Here is a 14,746-nt window from a genome sequence, read left to right as displayed (position 1 = left end):
ATCCTTCCTTAAAGGTCAAACCTTCATTCTTGAGACATAGCCCTGATTATCGAGCACACTGCTTTATTATGTAGTCATTTCACAGGTGACCACTCTCCTATGGAAATAATCCGTGACACAAGCATATCATTTTCTTCTCCCTAGTGTCCAGGTAAATATAGCATTCACAATAATTATGATAACACCTTTACCAAATAAATTTTAGACTAATTTTTTTTCACAAATAATTGCAGATTTTATGCGTTCTAGTGTTGCAAAACATAGAAGTTATGATGCAGGTACTATAGAAAAGGCTATGAATGTTTTTTTAAAAAAATTAAAAATACACTGACCTATGGATCCATCAACCTCACTTCTGTGTATATATTCAAGAGAAATAAAGTCAAAATTTTCAAGAGACCATTTTAACTCTTAACTTTATTGCAACATCATTCACAATAACTTAAATGTAGAAACAATCGAAATTCCCATTGACAAATGAATGGATAAAGAAAATGTGGTATATGGAAATAATAGACTATTACTCAGTCTTAAAAAAAAAAAAAGAAATTTCGAAATGGGAAAAAACATATGTGAACCTGGAGATCATTATGTTAAAGGAAACGAGCTAGTTACAGGAAGATAAATACCATATGATTCCTCTCATATGAAGTATCTAAAGTAGCTAAACTCATAGAAGCAGAGAGTAAAACAGTGGTTGCCAAGGCCTGAGGGGAAGGAGAAGTGGAGAGTTGATATTCAACAAGCATAAAGTGTCACTTATGCCAGATGAATAATTTTAGCGATCCACTGTAAAACATAGGGCCTATCATTGACAGTACAGTGCTGTACACTAAAACAACTTATTAAAAGTGTAGATCTCATGTTGAATGTTCTTACTACACTAAAAAAAAAATTATGCAAGAGAGAATTATGTCACGAGCTTACTACTTTGAAGTTCGGTCATGGTCATTGGAGATATTCGAAACACTGAAGATACAGAAAACAAAACATGGAAGGAAGGACTTTAGACTAATGCAGAAAAACCTTCCCAGAAGTCCTAATCTAATTAACCATTTATTCCATATAAACCTGCATAATGACATAAAGTTTATCTCAGCATAGAATCTACAGGTATTTTATAGAATATCTTAATATATTCTATCACAAAAACATCAATTGTCCTTTCTAAGATAATAAATAGCAATCGAAATAGCTATCACATTAGAAATACAGTCTTATATCCCTAAGACTAATTGTATATAATGGTATGCAGAAAAATTTATAATCTTTAGGTAATTAATACCTTAGTTATAATAAAAGGAAATTAGTAGATTGAAATAGACCAGAATGCCAGAATTAGACATAAAAAATGGTGGGAGCAAAAATGCTCAGTCAGATCAGAACAGACATGCCCTTACTTGTGCCAGATTAGTATTTCAATAATACTAATGAAGAAGGATTTGAACAGAATCGTGTTTTATTAATGACTTTTTTTTCTGTATGAACATATAGTGAAACTTTAGTGATGGTATTTAGTTATTCCATTGTGTATGGTAATTTCTTCCCAATTAATTTCTTTTCTCAAATCTTAAGTGAAAACTCCTTGGGTCTTATTAAGGCAAAGAATTTGAACAAAGTCTGACATATTAGTTGCCTCCATCCAAATTGTGAAGATCACTTAAGGACATCCCTTAGAGGAAGATGTTTGAGTGGGTTCTATTCCTATCCTGGTGCTGCCTGAAATGCAAGTTATTTAAAAGGAAATTTAATTTCAAGAGAAATAAATAAGAGATGTCAGAGAAAGTTCAACTAGAAAATATCACCTGGTAGACTACCTAAAGCATCACTGACTTGGAAGGACAGAGACACGAAACTGGGAAACTGAACCAGAAACAAGACAGGGAGAAACTAAGTTCATAGTTAATAAGTCAAATGAGAGTAACTCAGCAGAACCATGAAGGGAACTCAGTTAGGGGGCAGCAATGAAAATGTATGATAGAAAAATGTGAGAAATCATTTAGTGCAGCTTAGGTGCACTTCACAGTGGGCCAATGTCAAATGTTAAAGAACTTTAACTAGGCAATACATGCCTAACATTTGCAGTTAAGGGACAAAAAAAGAAACGTGGGCCCTGAAATTTTTGGAGGGAAGGGTGAAGATGGGAGTGTAAAGAGATACAAAGGATGTATTCTTTGGTGTGCTAGTGGTCTCAATAACACTTAAAGATATATACCCAAAATAAATGGGATAACTGGAAAAAAATGACAATGGACCTGAAAAAAAATTGTATTTTTATTAGAAAATAAAATTTGCCTTTAAAGTCCATTTTTACAGCCAAGGTTTTACATTACACATGCCGTTTTTCCACATCTCAGCATCCTGACAGATGCTTGCCTCTGTCTGTTATTTCTAATAATTAAAATAAGTGAGAGACCTGAGAGGTAGAGAATTGCTATACTCTCTCCAAATACCACAGCTAACTTTCTGTCCTTCATAAGGTAGCTAAATGTTGCCAACAGAGGAGCTAGATAGTATACAAAAAGGAGGAAGAGAAACGAAGTAACAGTTTTCATGGCTCCTACTTGGGCCTCTGTGCTGAGATCTCTACAGCCTGTAATATTCAGTTTCATTCACTTAGTGTGTTTCCATAGGGACATAATTAAAAGAAAAAATGAGATCAATGACACAGTAAATGGGGCAATCGCTATGAGGTTAAAGAGTGACAACGGGTTGAAGTACTGAATTACACTTACATGAAACAATTCAGTGAAGTTTCTCTTATGTTTTGCAATTTTAAACCCAAAATCATTATTAGGTCTCATTGCTAGCATCAGGCTGCTTAACAAAGGAATGGCAAGCATCACAGCAGGATCCAGCAAACCACCCTGTAAACTCTCCACTCCAGCCAGAAGAAAAGTGGGTGGTAGAAACTGGCTATCCTGAGGAAATGCAAGACATTGAAGCAGGTGGCAGTTCTTGTACTGACGTCGTGGGTGAGTGGCCAGAAGGCATCAACTATTTTTAGCTTATCAGTTTTATAAACATCTGGGTATAAAACCATTATGATGCCATCGAACACCATTACACAGAGCAAACAAATTCTGGAGATGTAGTCAGTTGAAGAGATTTTTTTTCCCCTTAACCCAGTCAATCCAGTTTACTGGTCCAATGTATCCATTTCCCAAAATTCCTACTATAGATTCTCCAGTTATTATGATCATAAGACATTATCTTCTATACTGAGCATGTTGATAGAGAGAACAAATACCCCAATCCCAAATATCACTACAGATGGGCTAATTTACATATAACCAGTTGAAACATAACAAATAAATTCTTCAAATCATGGAATAATGTTTTCACTTGTCATTATTTTGACATCGATATCATTCCGGAAGTGCCCAGATATCCTCAGAAATAAGATTGCTTCTACATTCATGAAGAATAAACCAACTGATTGCTCCAAACAGCTTGACTAGCTTTGTAGCCTGGGTAAATTATAATTATCACCCTTTAGTGAGTGACAACTGATATGTTTGGTTAAAACCACTCTCATACAAATTAAAATATATCATATTTCATGAATTTGCAATAGGCTTCATGTAAGTATGTTCCGCATGTTTGGTCAACTTGAGTTTTGAATAAGGAACTACAGAGAGCAAACAAAAATATGTGCTTGTTAAAAATAAAAATGTATAAATGAAACATCATTTGCATCATCATAAGTTATAAATGAATTTTAGTTTTTGAAACAATCAGTGCAATCAGATTATAGAGAGTTAACATTCACTCAGATGATAATTTTTGTTTTCATATAGTTAATTAGAAAAGGATATTATACAATTCTAATTATAAGTGACATAATGTTATTAGTCAGGCAGATGCATAGCAACACTTACTAAGAATCTGTTCTCTATGTTTATAAAAAAGTGAAATATACCAGATAAAGTTTTGTTTCCTAGGTTTCATTGTATAAGGGAAATGCCCTGGTTTATAGAACGGTTAATGTTTTTCCTTGCAGTGAAACCTGATTTGAATTCTTACTCTGAATGGCTTAAAAGTAAAGACTAATATAAAGCAGGATTATCTCATTTATTGTTTTTTGTATGTCTGTCTTTGTGAGTGTGTATTATTCGTTTTTATTTCTTTTAACTTTCCAATCTGCTTACGGTCCTACTAAAAGTAACAGTGAGGCCCTTCATAGTAAAGTTTTTAATATAAAGAATAAGCAAATATGATGAAAAAGGCTGGCATATTGTCCTATCCCAATGCCCAGCAGAGTGACAACTGTAAACAGCAAATGATGCTTAAACTGTATCTTTCATTCCACTGTACAATAAACCCAAAGACCCCCTAAAATATACATATATATAATAATAATGACATGGGAAATGCTATCCATGACAATTCACTTTCCAAAATGTCTCCTAGATAATTGACATTTTCATCTAAAATTAAGAAATTCACACTTTAAATTATTCTAGTTAAAATTAACTCCTTTTAGAAGATTTATGATTTCATATTCTGCATTGTAGTCATTTCTCTAGACAGGCAATCACATCTTAAAAATGTGAGTTTTTTTGTTTGTTTGTTTTTTTAACCAAACCGTATTTCTAGGAAATAAGACTGATTCCACTAATAAATTAGATTTATTCTGGTTTGGGATACATGGTTTAGCACACAATAAATTTGAATCACAAATCACAAATTCGGGTTCTTCTTGTATTTAAGTAGTCCCACAGTGTAAATTTCATATGTAGTATCTTCCCTGTTTCTTACATGTGTATAATGTGTAATAGGAAAGCATGAAGTTAATAATTTTTAAAACCTAGTTATCTGTAAAATATTACCTGAAACAAAATAGAAAAGAGAATGATGCTAAGTGAAAAAACATTTCTTCAAAAATTCTTAAGTTTAGAAAGGTAGAGAGAACATTGCAAAGAATGTTTAGGACTTGACTCCTAAAACTGGCTTCACCAGCTAGGGTTACTTACAGAACACCTGACCATTGGGACTCTCAACCATCTTTCCCAAGGTAGTTCTGGCATATGTATTCCTACCTGCACAACCTCTCTCTTCCATAATCAAAACTTCATTTTTGAGATCACATCTCTTTTCCCACATCATATTTCACCCTAGGCAAACTCTTACCAGAGTGTTTTTTCCCTTCCTGATAAAGATGAATCATTCCAGAAATAGAGGTGATGATAAGGCAGAAAAGATAAAGACTGACTTTTGGTTCAGACAAAGTAGGCAGTTTTTTACATGATTGATTTTATAGGAAGGGCTGATGTGTTTTAAAATCTCTTCCCCACAGCCTGTTTGCCTGAAATTCTTTTATTAATTCAGTTCAAAGGCTTTGCCAGTGTACAGCAAAAAGAAGTAGGACCTCTTTGCATTTAAGCGATACTAAATATTAGCATGGGATTCAGACTGAGTTTTCTTGTGAAGACAAAGAAACATATGTGGCTCAATAATAACATTAGATTCAAAATTAAACAAGTAAGAAACACAAAGGAAATTTTAGAATAATGATAGTTATTAATAATTTCCAATAACATATAATAAAAATGAATGCAGTCAATTGTGAGAAGGGAGAGTGTCCTTGATGATTTCTTTCTCCTTGTACTTCTTTTGTGGAAACATTTAAAAATCCTTAGCACCTTCAGAAAAGCCTCCCTCAGCTTACTATTTCTCATTATGAGGATGAATGAATGGCTTGATGAAAAAATGACAGTTATTATGCCACCCAACATCATTGCTAATTTTCCCTGAGGAATCAGAAGACTAGAGGTTACTACAAGAAAGGCTACATAGTACATAATAAAGAGCAGCAGAAAGATTATCACTGCTTTTATGGCCCTCATGTGGGCCTCTGTGCTGGGGTCTCTGAACCCTGTGGCATGAAATTTTATCTGCTTGGTGTGTCTAAAAAGGGAGAAAAGCAGCAAGAGAAATGAGATCAGGCAAAGAACAAAAGGAAGTATAACACCCAGATTCAGGGTAATCTGTTTGAAAGCATTTGGGATTTTACTCACTTTGAATTCCCAAGTTATGTTTTCTTCATGATTGACCTTAAAATGATGCCAGGAGCCATCATTCAATGAAATATTAAAAATTAAGGAAATGAGAAGAGACACAAGAAGAATCCCAAGGATTATCCTGTTAATTTTTAGCTTCACCCAGAGGAAAAACAGGTGAGATATATTGGCTATCCTGAGTAAATAGAAGATACTAAGGCAAGAGGTAAACCAGACACTTGAATGATTGCAGAGTGTCCAGAAAACATCCAAAATGCTCATTAGTTCACCATGGTCATATGTATCTAGAGACAGAAGCGTAATGAAGCCATCTAAAAATATTACACACAACAAACATTCTAGAAATGACTAAGCCGACTAGGATGATATCAGTCAAGGAGATATCTCTCTTTTTGAGCTAGCCAATGCAGTTAACCAGTACAATGGATCCATTTTCCCAAATTCCTATAGTCAATTCACCAGCAATCAAGATCATGTATATTGCCTCTATTGTATTTGGTATGTCAGCAGAGAGTTCTGATTTTGGATATCACTAATGATGAATTGACCTTCAGTTGACCAGTGAAGAATGATATATATATATATGTCTGCCACATAGGTCATGCAACAATTATTTTTGTCTTCTTTTCCTACTGTGATCCTGGTCAAGAAGAGAGACAGTTTTGCTTTGGGCCGGAACTGCCTAAAGACTTCACCGATTGAGGCCAGTAATTTCTTTATGTGGAGTGATGATGGACAGGCTCCAAGATGCAAATACAAATGGATCTGATTTCTTGAATTTGCACAACCTTTCTCATTTTAAGCTTTGCATATTTTGGATTCATCAGTGAGTCATTGACCAGAAACTTCACAAAGGAATCAATTACTCGGAAAATGAAACTAAAATTTATTTTGGAGATGTGGCATTATTACCATCTCTAATGACTGGCAAAGTCCCAAAATTGTGACTCATTTTGTGCAAATGCACGTTTTGAAGCTTACAGACAACTGTGGATTTAAAGTGTAGATAGTTAATAATTTCAGTCTCAAAGTCGCATTAACCTTGTTAATTAGGATCACTCATATAGAATAGCAGTACTTTTCAATTTCTTAGAAAAGACATCTCTTTTAACTTTTGGCTCTTTCGCCCTGTAATGTGAAGGACTGAGTGCTGGGGATGCCAGAGGTGTACCCGTTGTTACTCCGCTTTACCTCAGAATTGGTGTTTGTACGTAACCTATTATGCTTAAAATCTGGTGCCATCTTCTTAATAAGCGTTTATAATAATGGATACTCATTTCAAAGACAGAACATATTTGATCAAGTTTTTATTATTTGAATACTTCCCCCCCCCTTGTTTTATGACTTAAAGCATATAGCATCTAAATCCATAAAACAAAAAACCAAACTATACTGGCATTCTTTTGCATCGACTTTAATATTTTACCAACTTAACATGTAAGCTGGAGGATTTCAGGTTTTGCTTTAACTAAAGGAGTTGTCTTGTCAGGGGCAAAGGACTTGAGGTGATGACCCCAAACAAATGTCCCAATGTTATTTGCACATTTATTTTAAGAATACTGGTAGTAACAGACACTGAGTATAAGAACTAGAGACAAAGAACCCCACCTGTTAGGTGGCATTAGGTGGCATTAGGTGGCATTAGGAGTCAAGTATCTTCTCATATATTTAAGGGCCTTTGGATTTTTTTTTGAACTCTATATGGTTTGCTCATTTTTCTACATTTTTATGAATTTCTAGGTCTTTATATATTAGAAAGATTGGCATTTCTATATTGTGAATTGATAATATTTCCCAAGTTTGTTTTGTGTCTTTAGCCTTTTCTTTTATTTTTTAAAATACAAATAGAAGTTTTCAAATTTTATATAGTTATACTTTTCGATCTTTTCTCTTATGACTTCTGGATTTTGAGTTATAGTTAGAAAAGTATTTTCCATTACATTTTCCTATATTTTTCTCTATTGCTCTCATGGTTTGCTTTTTTCAATGGAAAATTTTTAAATTAATTTTGTTTATACACACACATATATAGTCAAGTATGGATACAACTTTATTGTACTACAGTTGGCTAGCCATCTGCTTTGAGATGCTACCTTTATTTAAATGATAATTTCTCTTATATATTTACCAGTTGAGTGGCAACTGCTCTTGACTTTTATGGTACTAATAATGACTAAAAGGACTGTGAGTGGTAAGGCTACTTCTAACTGCATAGGATAACTTATGACAATTTAAGATTTTAAATATTCAACTGGTGATAGTCAGACAATCAACGATCTTATATAGTGGTCTTGAAGGATTATCTTATCTTTTTATAGCTGTAAGCCAGATGTAAAAGTTAATTGTTTATATAAGAGAATTACTATATAAGATGTATTCACAGACTCATCAATTCTCACCAAATGAAATTTAGAGCAATGATGGGAAAACAGCAGGAACTTCACACTGGGAATGATGACATCTATGTGAATTTGGATAAATAAAGCTGAGATTCTTAAACTCATTTTCTAATGCAAGCAGTCAATTTTCCCATGTCACAGGGCATTAGCCTTGCTTTGCTTGAAAACCCTGTAGTAACCTCACCTGGAAAAGTTTCCATGCAAAGGGATGCTTATTTTCCTCAAAATCTACTTCAATAACAATTTATTGGCTCTAAACCCATAACCAAAGACACAGGTCAGCATGCTCCAGGCAGTGGATGGAGGAGGAGAGGATGGAAGGCAATTACAAAGTCTGATCAAAAAGGAAAACACTTGTACTCCAAAAGAATTGCAAGATTTTATTCATTTGTAATGATAGACATCTGAAGAATACATGTGAGAATAGATTCTAAGGGTTTTTAGAGCAAATACAATACAATATTGTATGTGGTCAACACACTGATATAGCTACTCCTTCATAAATTCTGGGTTTAATGTGCAATTTTGTGTAGCCAGTTTTAACAGTTTACTTGCTTGGTTGTCTAATGCTTGAAATAAATTTTTATTTACATTATATGAGGTTTAATGCCAGAACTGACAGAAGAAATAATCCAACAATTTAGGAACACAGGGGTATTAAAGTGAATTTATCCTATGTAATTTTCCACCTCCCCATTATATGACCTAAGAGAGCCCGAAGAACACTTCATTTACTAGGGCATTGAGAAATACATTGTTGAGGGAATTACCAGTATCTTGGAAAAGCTCTATAAAATCTTTTTTTTCTCAACAGAAGGTATGATGGTGGTAGATGCTTGAGATGAGTTTGCCAGTTTTCAATGGTGATAATGGAATTCTGAAGTGTTGATGCCTAAACAAGAGACTCAAAATAGACACAAATACTATATCGAATAGCAGGAACCCAGTGGTAATTAGAACACTTTGATCTTCAAATACCTTTGGTGGTGATTAATTGATCATGATATTTTTAAGAATAAAAGAAATGGGTAGCCTACTAAAATCCTACTTGATCTTTATAGCAGGAGAAATTCTTCGTCTGGTGACTTAAAAGCTAAATTGAGTTGCCACAGGGAAAGACATGAATTTCACCTGATTTCCAATCCTAAACCATTTTACAAATCCAGAGCCTTGACTGAACAACAGGTGAGAGCCTCCAAAACATATAAAAAAACTCATACAACACAATAGCACAAAAGCAAACAATTAAAAATGGGAAAATCTCCAAAATTTCTCAAAAAAAAAAAAGATGTACATAAGGCCAACGAATACATTAAAAATAAAAGCTCAACATCATTAATCACCAGGGACATGTAAATTAAAGCCACAAGATAGCAATGCATACCTGTTAGAATGGCTGTTATTGAAAAGACAAGAAATAACAAATGTTGGAAAGAACGTGATGAAAAGGGAATATTTGTGCATTGTTAGTTGGAATGTAAATTGGTACAGCCACTATAAAAACACAGTATGAAGTTTCTTCAAAAAACTAAAAGTAAAACTACCTTATGATCCAGCAATTTCAATTCTGGGTATTTATCCAAAGAAAACAATCATCACGGTCATTGCAGCATTATTTACAATAGCCAAAATATAGAAATAACTTAAGTGCTCATGGGCAGATGAATGGATAAAGAAAACGTGGGATGTGTACACACACACACACACACACACACACACACACACACACACACCAGAATATTATTCAGTTATAAAAAATGAAATCTTGCCACTTGTGACAATATGGATAAAACTCAGTGGCATTATGCTAAATGAAATAAGTCAGTCAGAGGAAGACAAATACAATTTGATTTCTCTTACATGGGAAATAGAAAAACCAACAAACACTACCACCACCACCACCACCACCACCACAACAACAACAACAAAACAAACTCATAGATACAGAGAATAAATTGGTGAAGGGGGTATTAAATATTTAAAAAATAATAATAATAGTATGATGTAAAATTAAAAAATAAAACCACAAAAAAACCTACATAAATTTTAAAAAAGGAACAGTGGTGGTCGTATTTAAATATTTTAACATTCATTATGGAAAATTCAAACATATAGAAAGAAAACAGGATTGTACAATAAATTCTCATGTAACATCACTCAGTTTCAAAAAGTATTTTAATATTTAACTTTTGAATTTTTTTTATTCCAATTGGTTAATCTGAGATTAATCATATTTTTAAACCCCTTATAGATGACTTGATCTTTTAATCTGGCTAACCAAAAAATTATTTTATTAGTATATATTGGCATAGGCTACATGATATGCTAGTATCTGTAAAGAGAGATTCAAAATACACTGTAGAAAGCACAAGTAAATGCAGTTTTATTTAACATTTAGATAGCTGTGAGAAATATTCTTTAATGAGTGTCTATAAAAAGAAAAGAAAGGAGGTAACTTTATAAGAAAATAAGGAAAAATGGACTCTAAATTGTAATAATGTCAGTAAAGGAGACCCAGAGAACTCTGGTTAAACATTCTTGGAATGTTTTTGCTTTTTACCTGAGGATAGCCTCGGTACATAGAAAAATTCGTCAAAGCCCAGTCTCTTTTTGTTAAAAAGAAAGGAAGAAGAAATCAGTCTAAGCTGTGGGGAGGACACAGAAAGATCTAGAAAGTTAAAAATTTTAATAGATATGTGAGACTATTCCATCAATACTAATTCATTACTCATACATACTCTGAATTTTTTTAGTTACAAATTTTGCACCAGTTATATTATTAAATCACAAATATTAACTAGTTATAAATAATAAGACATATATGCATAGAAACAAACACACATACCAACACATCTTTAAAAATTTTATTTTTAAACTGATGCTAAATATTATTAGATAAACTAACAATAATATCACAATATATTGAATGAGATAACACTTCAGCTGTTTTTGTTCATGTGATAAAATACTTCTGGACATAATAAAGAGATAAAAATTAAACTTGCAGGTTTTTATAAGAAGGCAAATGACTGGCGTCATTCTATTAAGTGAGATTTGGGCTTTATTTAATGATTCTCTGTGCTTTGTTTCTGAAGAAACATCAGGTTACACATCCCGAAAAGCATACATAGTGCTTGTCATGACAAAAGTCATTAAAAAGGCAGTACTCCAAGAAGATCTTCACTAAAGTAAAGAAATTGATTTGCATCTTAACTGACAGACAGAATTAGATCATACTTAAATATCAAGGTATGTAGAATTCGGTTATTTTAATTAACATTTTAATGGTAAACTTTGAGGAATTGAATGAAGCAGGTTGAAGGCTATCATTGGGAAACAGAAATACTCTGGGGTCAATTTGTAAAATCTGACAAGATGAAAACAAAAAGAAATCATGTATGCAGATGATTAATAACTGACATTAGTAATTTCTTGATAAACTCAGATATAGAATGTTACTTTGCCTTCTTACTTTACTTTCTATATATCTCTATTTCCTTACTTTAGGAATATGGATCTTTTTGGGGAAGGTATTCTGCCTATATTCAAGTGGGAATGGAAATTCGCTACAGCATATGAGCAGAGTTACCTAAGGGCCTATGCCTACTGGAATGCCAGCCTTGTCTATTTTTCCTTGCTAGAAATGAAATGCAAATGATCATGACATCATTATTTGTCCCCATCAAATAATTTCTTTAGGTTAGTTGTCCTTGAGATTTCATCTTAGCACCGAGAGGTTAAAGAAAAATCCTAGTTGACAAAGTTTAGATTTCTTTTCATTGTAGAAATAATTTATTTTAGAAATGTGCAGTTCATTGATTATTTTTGTTTCTACTAGAACACATAAAATGTTAGGAAGCAAGCAGTCATTTCTCATATCTCTTGTTATCGGTAGTGATCAAACATAAACTTACCTACTGAGATGTTTCTTCAAATTCATTTTATTTTTCTTGTTGAAATATTGTTTACCAACAATATTTGTGTGTTGTGTGTTGGTAAAAATCTGTCTTTTACTGACAATTTCTCTTTCATTGTGCTACTAATTATTGCTGGTCAAGTTAGGCAAATGACTTTACTCTCCACGTTTATAAATCAAGAACAGACTGCTGCCCTAATGATCTTATTTTCCAACAACGCATTTAAAATAGTCTCTGACTTTCTAGTAAATCATCAGCAAACACCTTATATTCTCATCCATTTTTCTAACAGTTTGTTTTCCCTTTTTGTTTGAACTTGAGGTCTTAAAATTTTTTGTGGAGTAGAATCTTTGACAGTCTGATGAAAGCTATGATTTTCTCAGAATAATGTTTTTAAATGAATAAAATAAAAATACATGAAATTTCAAAGAAATCCAGGTAGATTAAAATATATATATTTGATATCCACAGAAGATAGGAAAGGAGAAAAAATGGAGAAAGCATGAAAAATAAAGACATGAGAAAATAGAAAATTGATATAACTGCAATTACAATAGTATAAAAATGTTTACTCAATGATCATAATTTTGAGATTCAAAAATTAACTAAAATAGCAAAAATCAGAGATTTGTTTTCTATAGGAGATAATAAAAGGAAAATATAGAAATGTTGAAATACACAAATGGAAAACACGAAATCAAGTATGAAGTAAAGTAACAAAATGAGTTATTTTTAACATGGACAAAATAAAATTTAAGCAAAACCTGAGTAAGCAACAGAGGGTTTTTAGTATCAGTACAGAAAATAATAATAATAAAAGTAATGACCACCAAATCACATAAACTTATCAATATTTCTTCAAGTCAAATGCAACTATAAATGAAAAAATTACACAGAGACAAATAATTATGAATGTATGTTTATTAATTATCTGCTTCAAGCTGTCACATTAGGAACATGGATAGAGACATGTAATATCATTAACATGGTTCATTTAATACATATAAATTTATCTTTAGCATCATTAAACTCCTTTCAAGAAAACATGGGCCATTCATGAGATGAGATCATATATTATGCCAAATAAATCTTATCCTAGGCTAAATATGTTGTCTAATCTAACTTCAGTAAAATGAAATTTCAACACAAAAATAACCATTACATATCTCATATAACTAGAAAATTACTCTGTTTAATAACTCCTGAATTAGAAGAAAATTACAGAGGATATTTTGAAATTCTTGGAACTGAATGGCAATTTAAGAGCTATGTGTCAACACTGTGGAAGGTATCTAAATCAATATTTAGGCAAAAAATATGTAGGTGTTTATACTATACTAAATATGCTATACCAAAAACATATACTAAAAATACCCAGAAGATTGAAAAGAGGGTAGAAAAAGAACAATCAACTCTTGCTTTTGAGAACATACAAACCAGATGTCTGGAAAAATACCTCCAGCTCAAAATACATAAAAATATAGAAAAACAAATCTTTAGAATTATTTTAAGTGCATGGCCCAGCTGTCAGATGCCAAAATTGTGGGAAAGCACAAATTTTGAGAGAGGAAAAGTGCTGAAAATAGAACCTGTGAGGCATTTCCAATCTCCTTTTAAACTAGAGCTTAAATTTTAAAGGACCATACGCTTGTATGATAAGGTATCTAGCTCGAGACGCTCCAAGACTGGAAATGAGATAAATATTGTCAATAAACCAGGACCTCTGAAAGGCAATTCTTTAAAGGGCAATGAGAAAATAATATATGTCCCTCAAGTTAAAATTAAGGGTACTTATCTCTCAACCATGACACTGAATTGAAGGGAGAATGTGAAGATTTGTTGTTCTGAGAATATCTAATAATAATATCCTTGCACACATGTATATTTAGGACCAGAATTTGTACTACCTGTGTAGCCTTTACTACCTTTGTGGGTAAAATTACAAACTGAAAATTTAATTTAAAGAGGTCCAAGACTGATGGGGTCCTCTGCCAGCCTCACAAGCAAAGTTAAGTTCTTTTTAGTAAAGTACACTATAAACTTGACCTCAGAGAACTTCCACAGATAAAGTTCTAATGAAACTGAGTTCAAAAGAGAATATAAATAAATATGATGACCAGCAGTCATAATCCAGAGTCAGCACAAAAGATAAACTAAATAATCAGATGTTAGACATTAGACTAGCAGACATCAGAGTTAGTAATTATATAGTTCATAAAAATGCTGAGGAATGCTCTTTAGCTCTTTTCTCAAGGAAAGTTAACCAAACAGATTTTATTTATGCATCTTGTCTTTTGTTTAATTATAGTTCCCTGATTTCTTAATTATTGCATAAATTGTAATCTAGAAATAACTGAAAACTAAATGAAGAAAATGAAAATCATCTATAATCTTATCAACCTACCTA

The 14,746-nt window shown here is 32.6% G+C and overlaps 2 protein-coding genes across 2 annotated transcripts; both read right to left on the bottom strand.

Annotated features, from left to right (window-relative positions):
• Positions 1-2,324: 2,324 nt before the first annotated feature.
• On the bottom strand, positions 2,325-3,203 carry TAS2R8 (taste 2 receptor member 8). Its single transcript, XM_016156344.2, is given in 3 exon segments — positions 2,325-2,839; positions 2,842-3,118; positions 3,120-3,203. Coding segments are annotated over 3 exon segments (876 nt in total).
• A 357-nt stretch (positions 3,204-3,560) lies between these two features.
• Positions 3,561-7,265, bottom strand: TAS2R9 (taste 2 receptor member 9). Its single transcript, XM_016156345.2, is given in 4 exon segments — positions 3,561-3,631; positions 5,612-6,360; positions 6,362-6,539; positions 7,136-7,265. Coding segments are annotated over 4 exon segments (1,128 nt in total).
• Positions 7,266-14,746: the final 7,481 nt, after the last annotated feature.

The sequence above is a fragment of the Rousettus aegyptiacus genome, unplaced genomic scaffold (genome assembly GCF_014176215.1).
Source record: "Rousettus aegyptiacus isolate mRouAeg1 unplaced genomic scaffold, mRouAeg1.p scaffold_m13_p_2, whole genome shotgun sequence".
NCBI lineage: Eukaryota > Metazoa > Chordata > Mammalia > Chiroptera > Pteropodidae > Rousettus > Rousettus aegyptiacus.
Note: the sequence above shows the minus strand (reverse complement) of the source record. Positions and strands in the feature narration are given on the sequence as shown.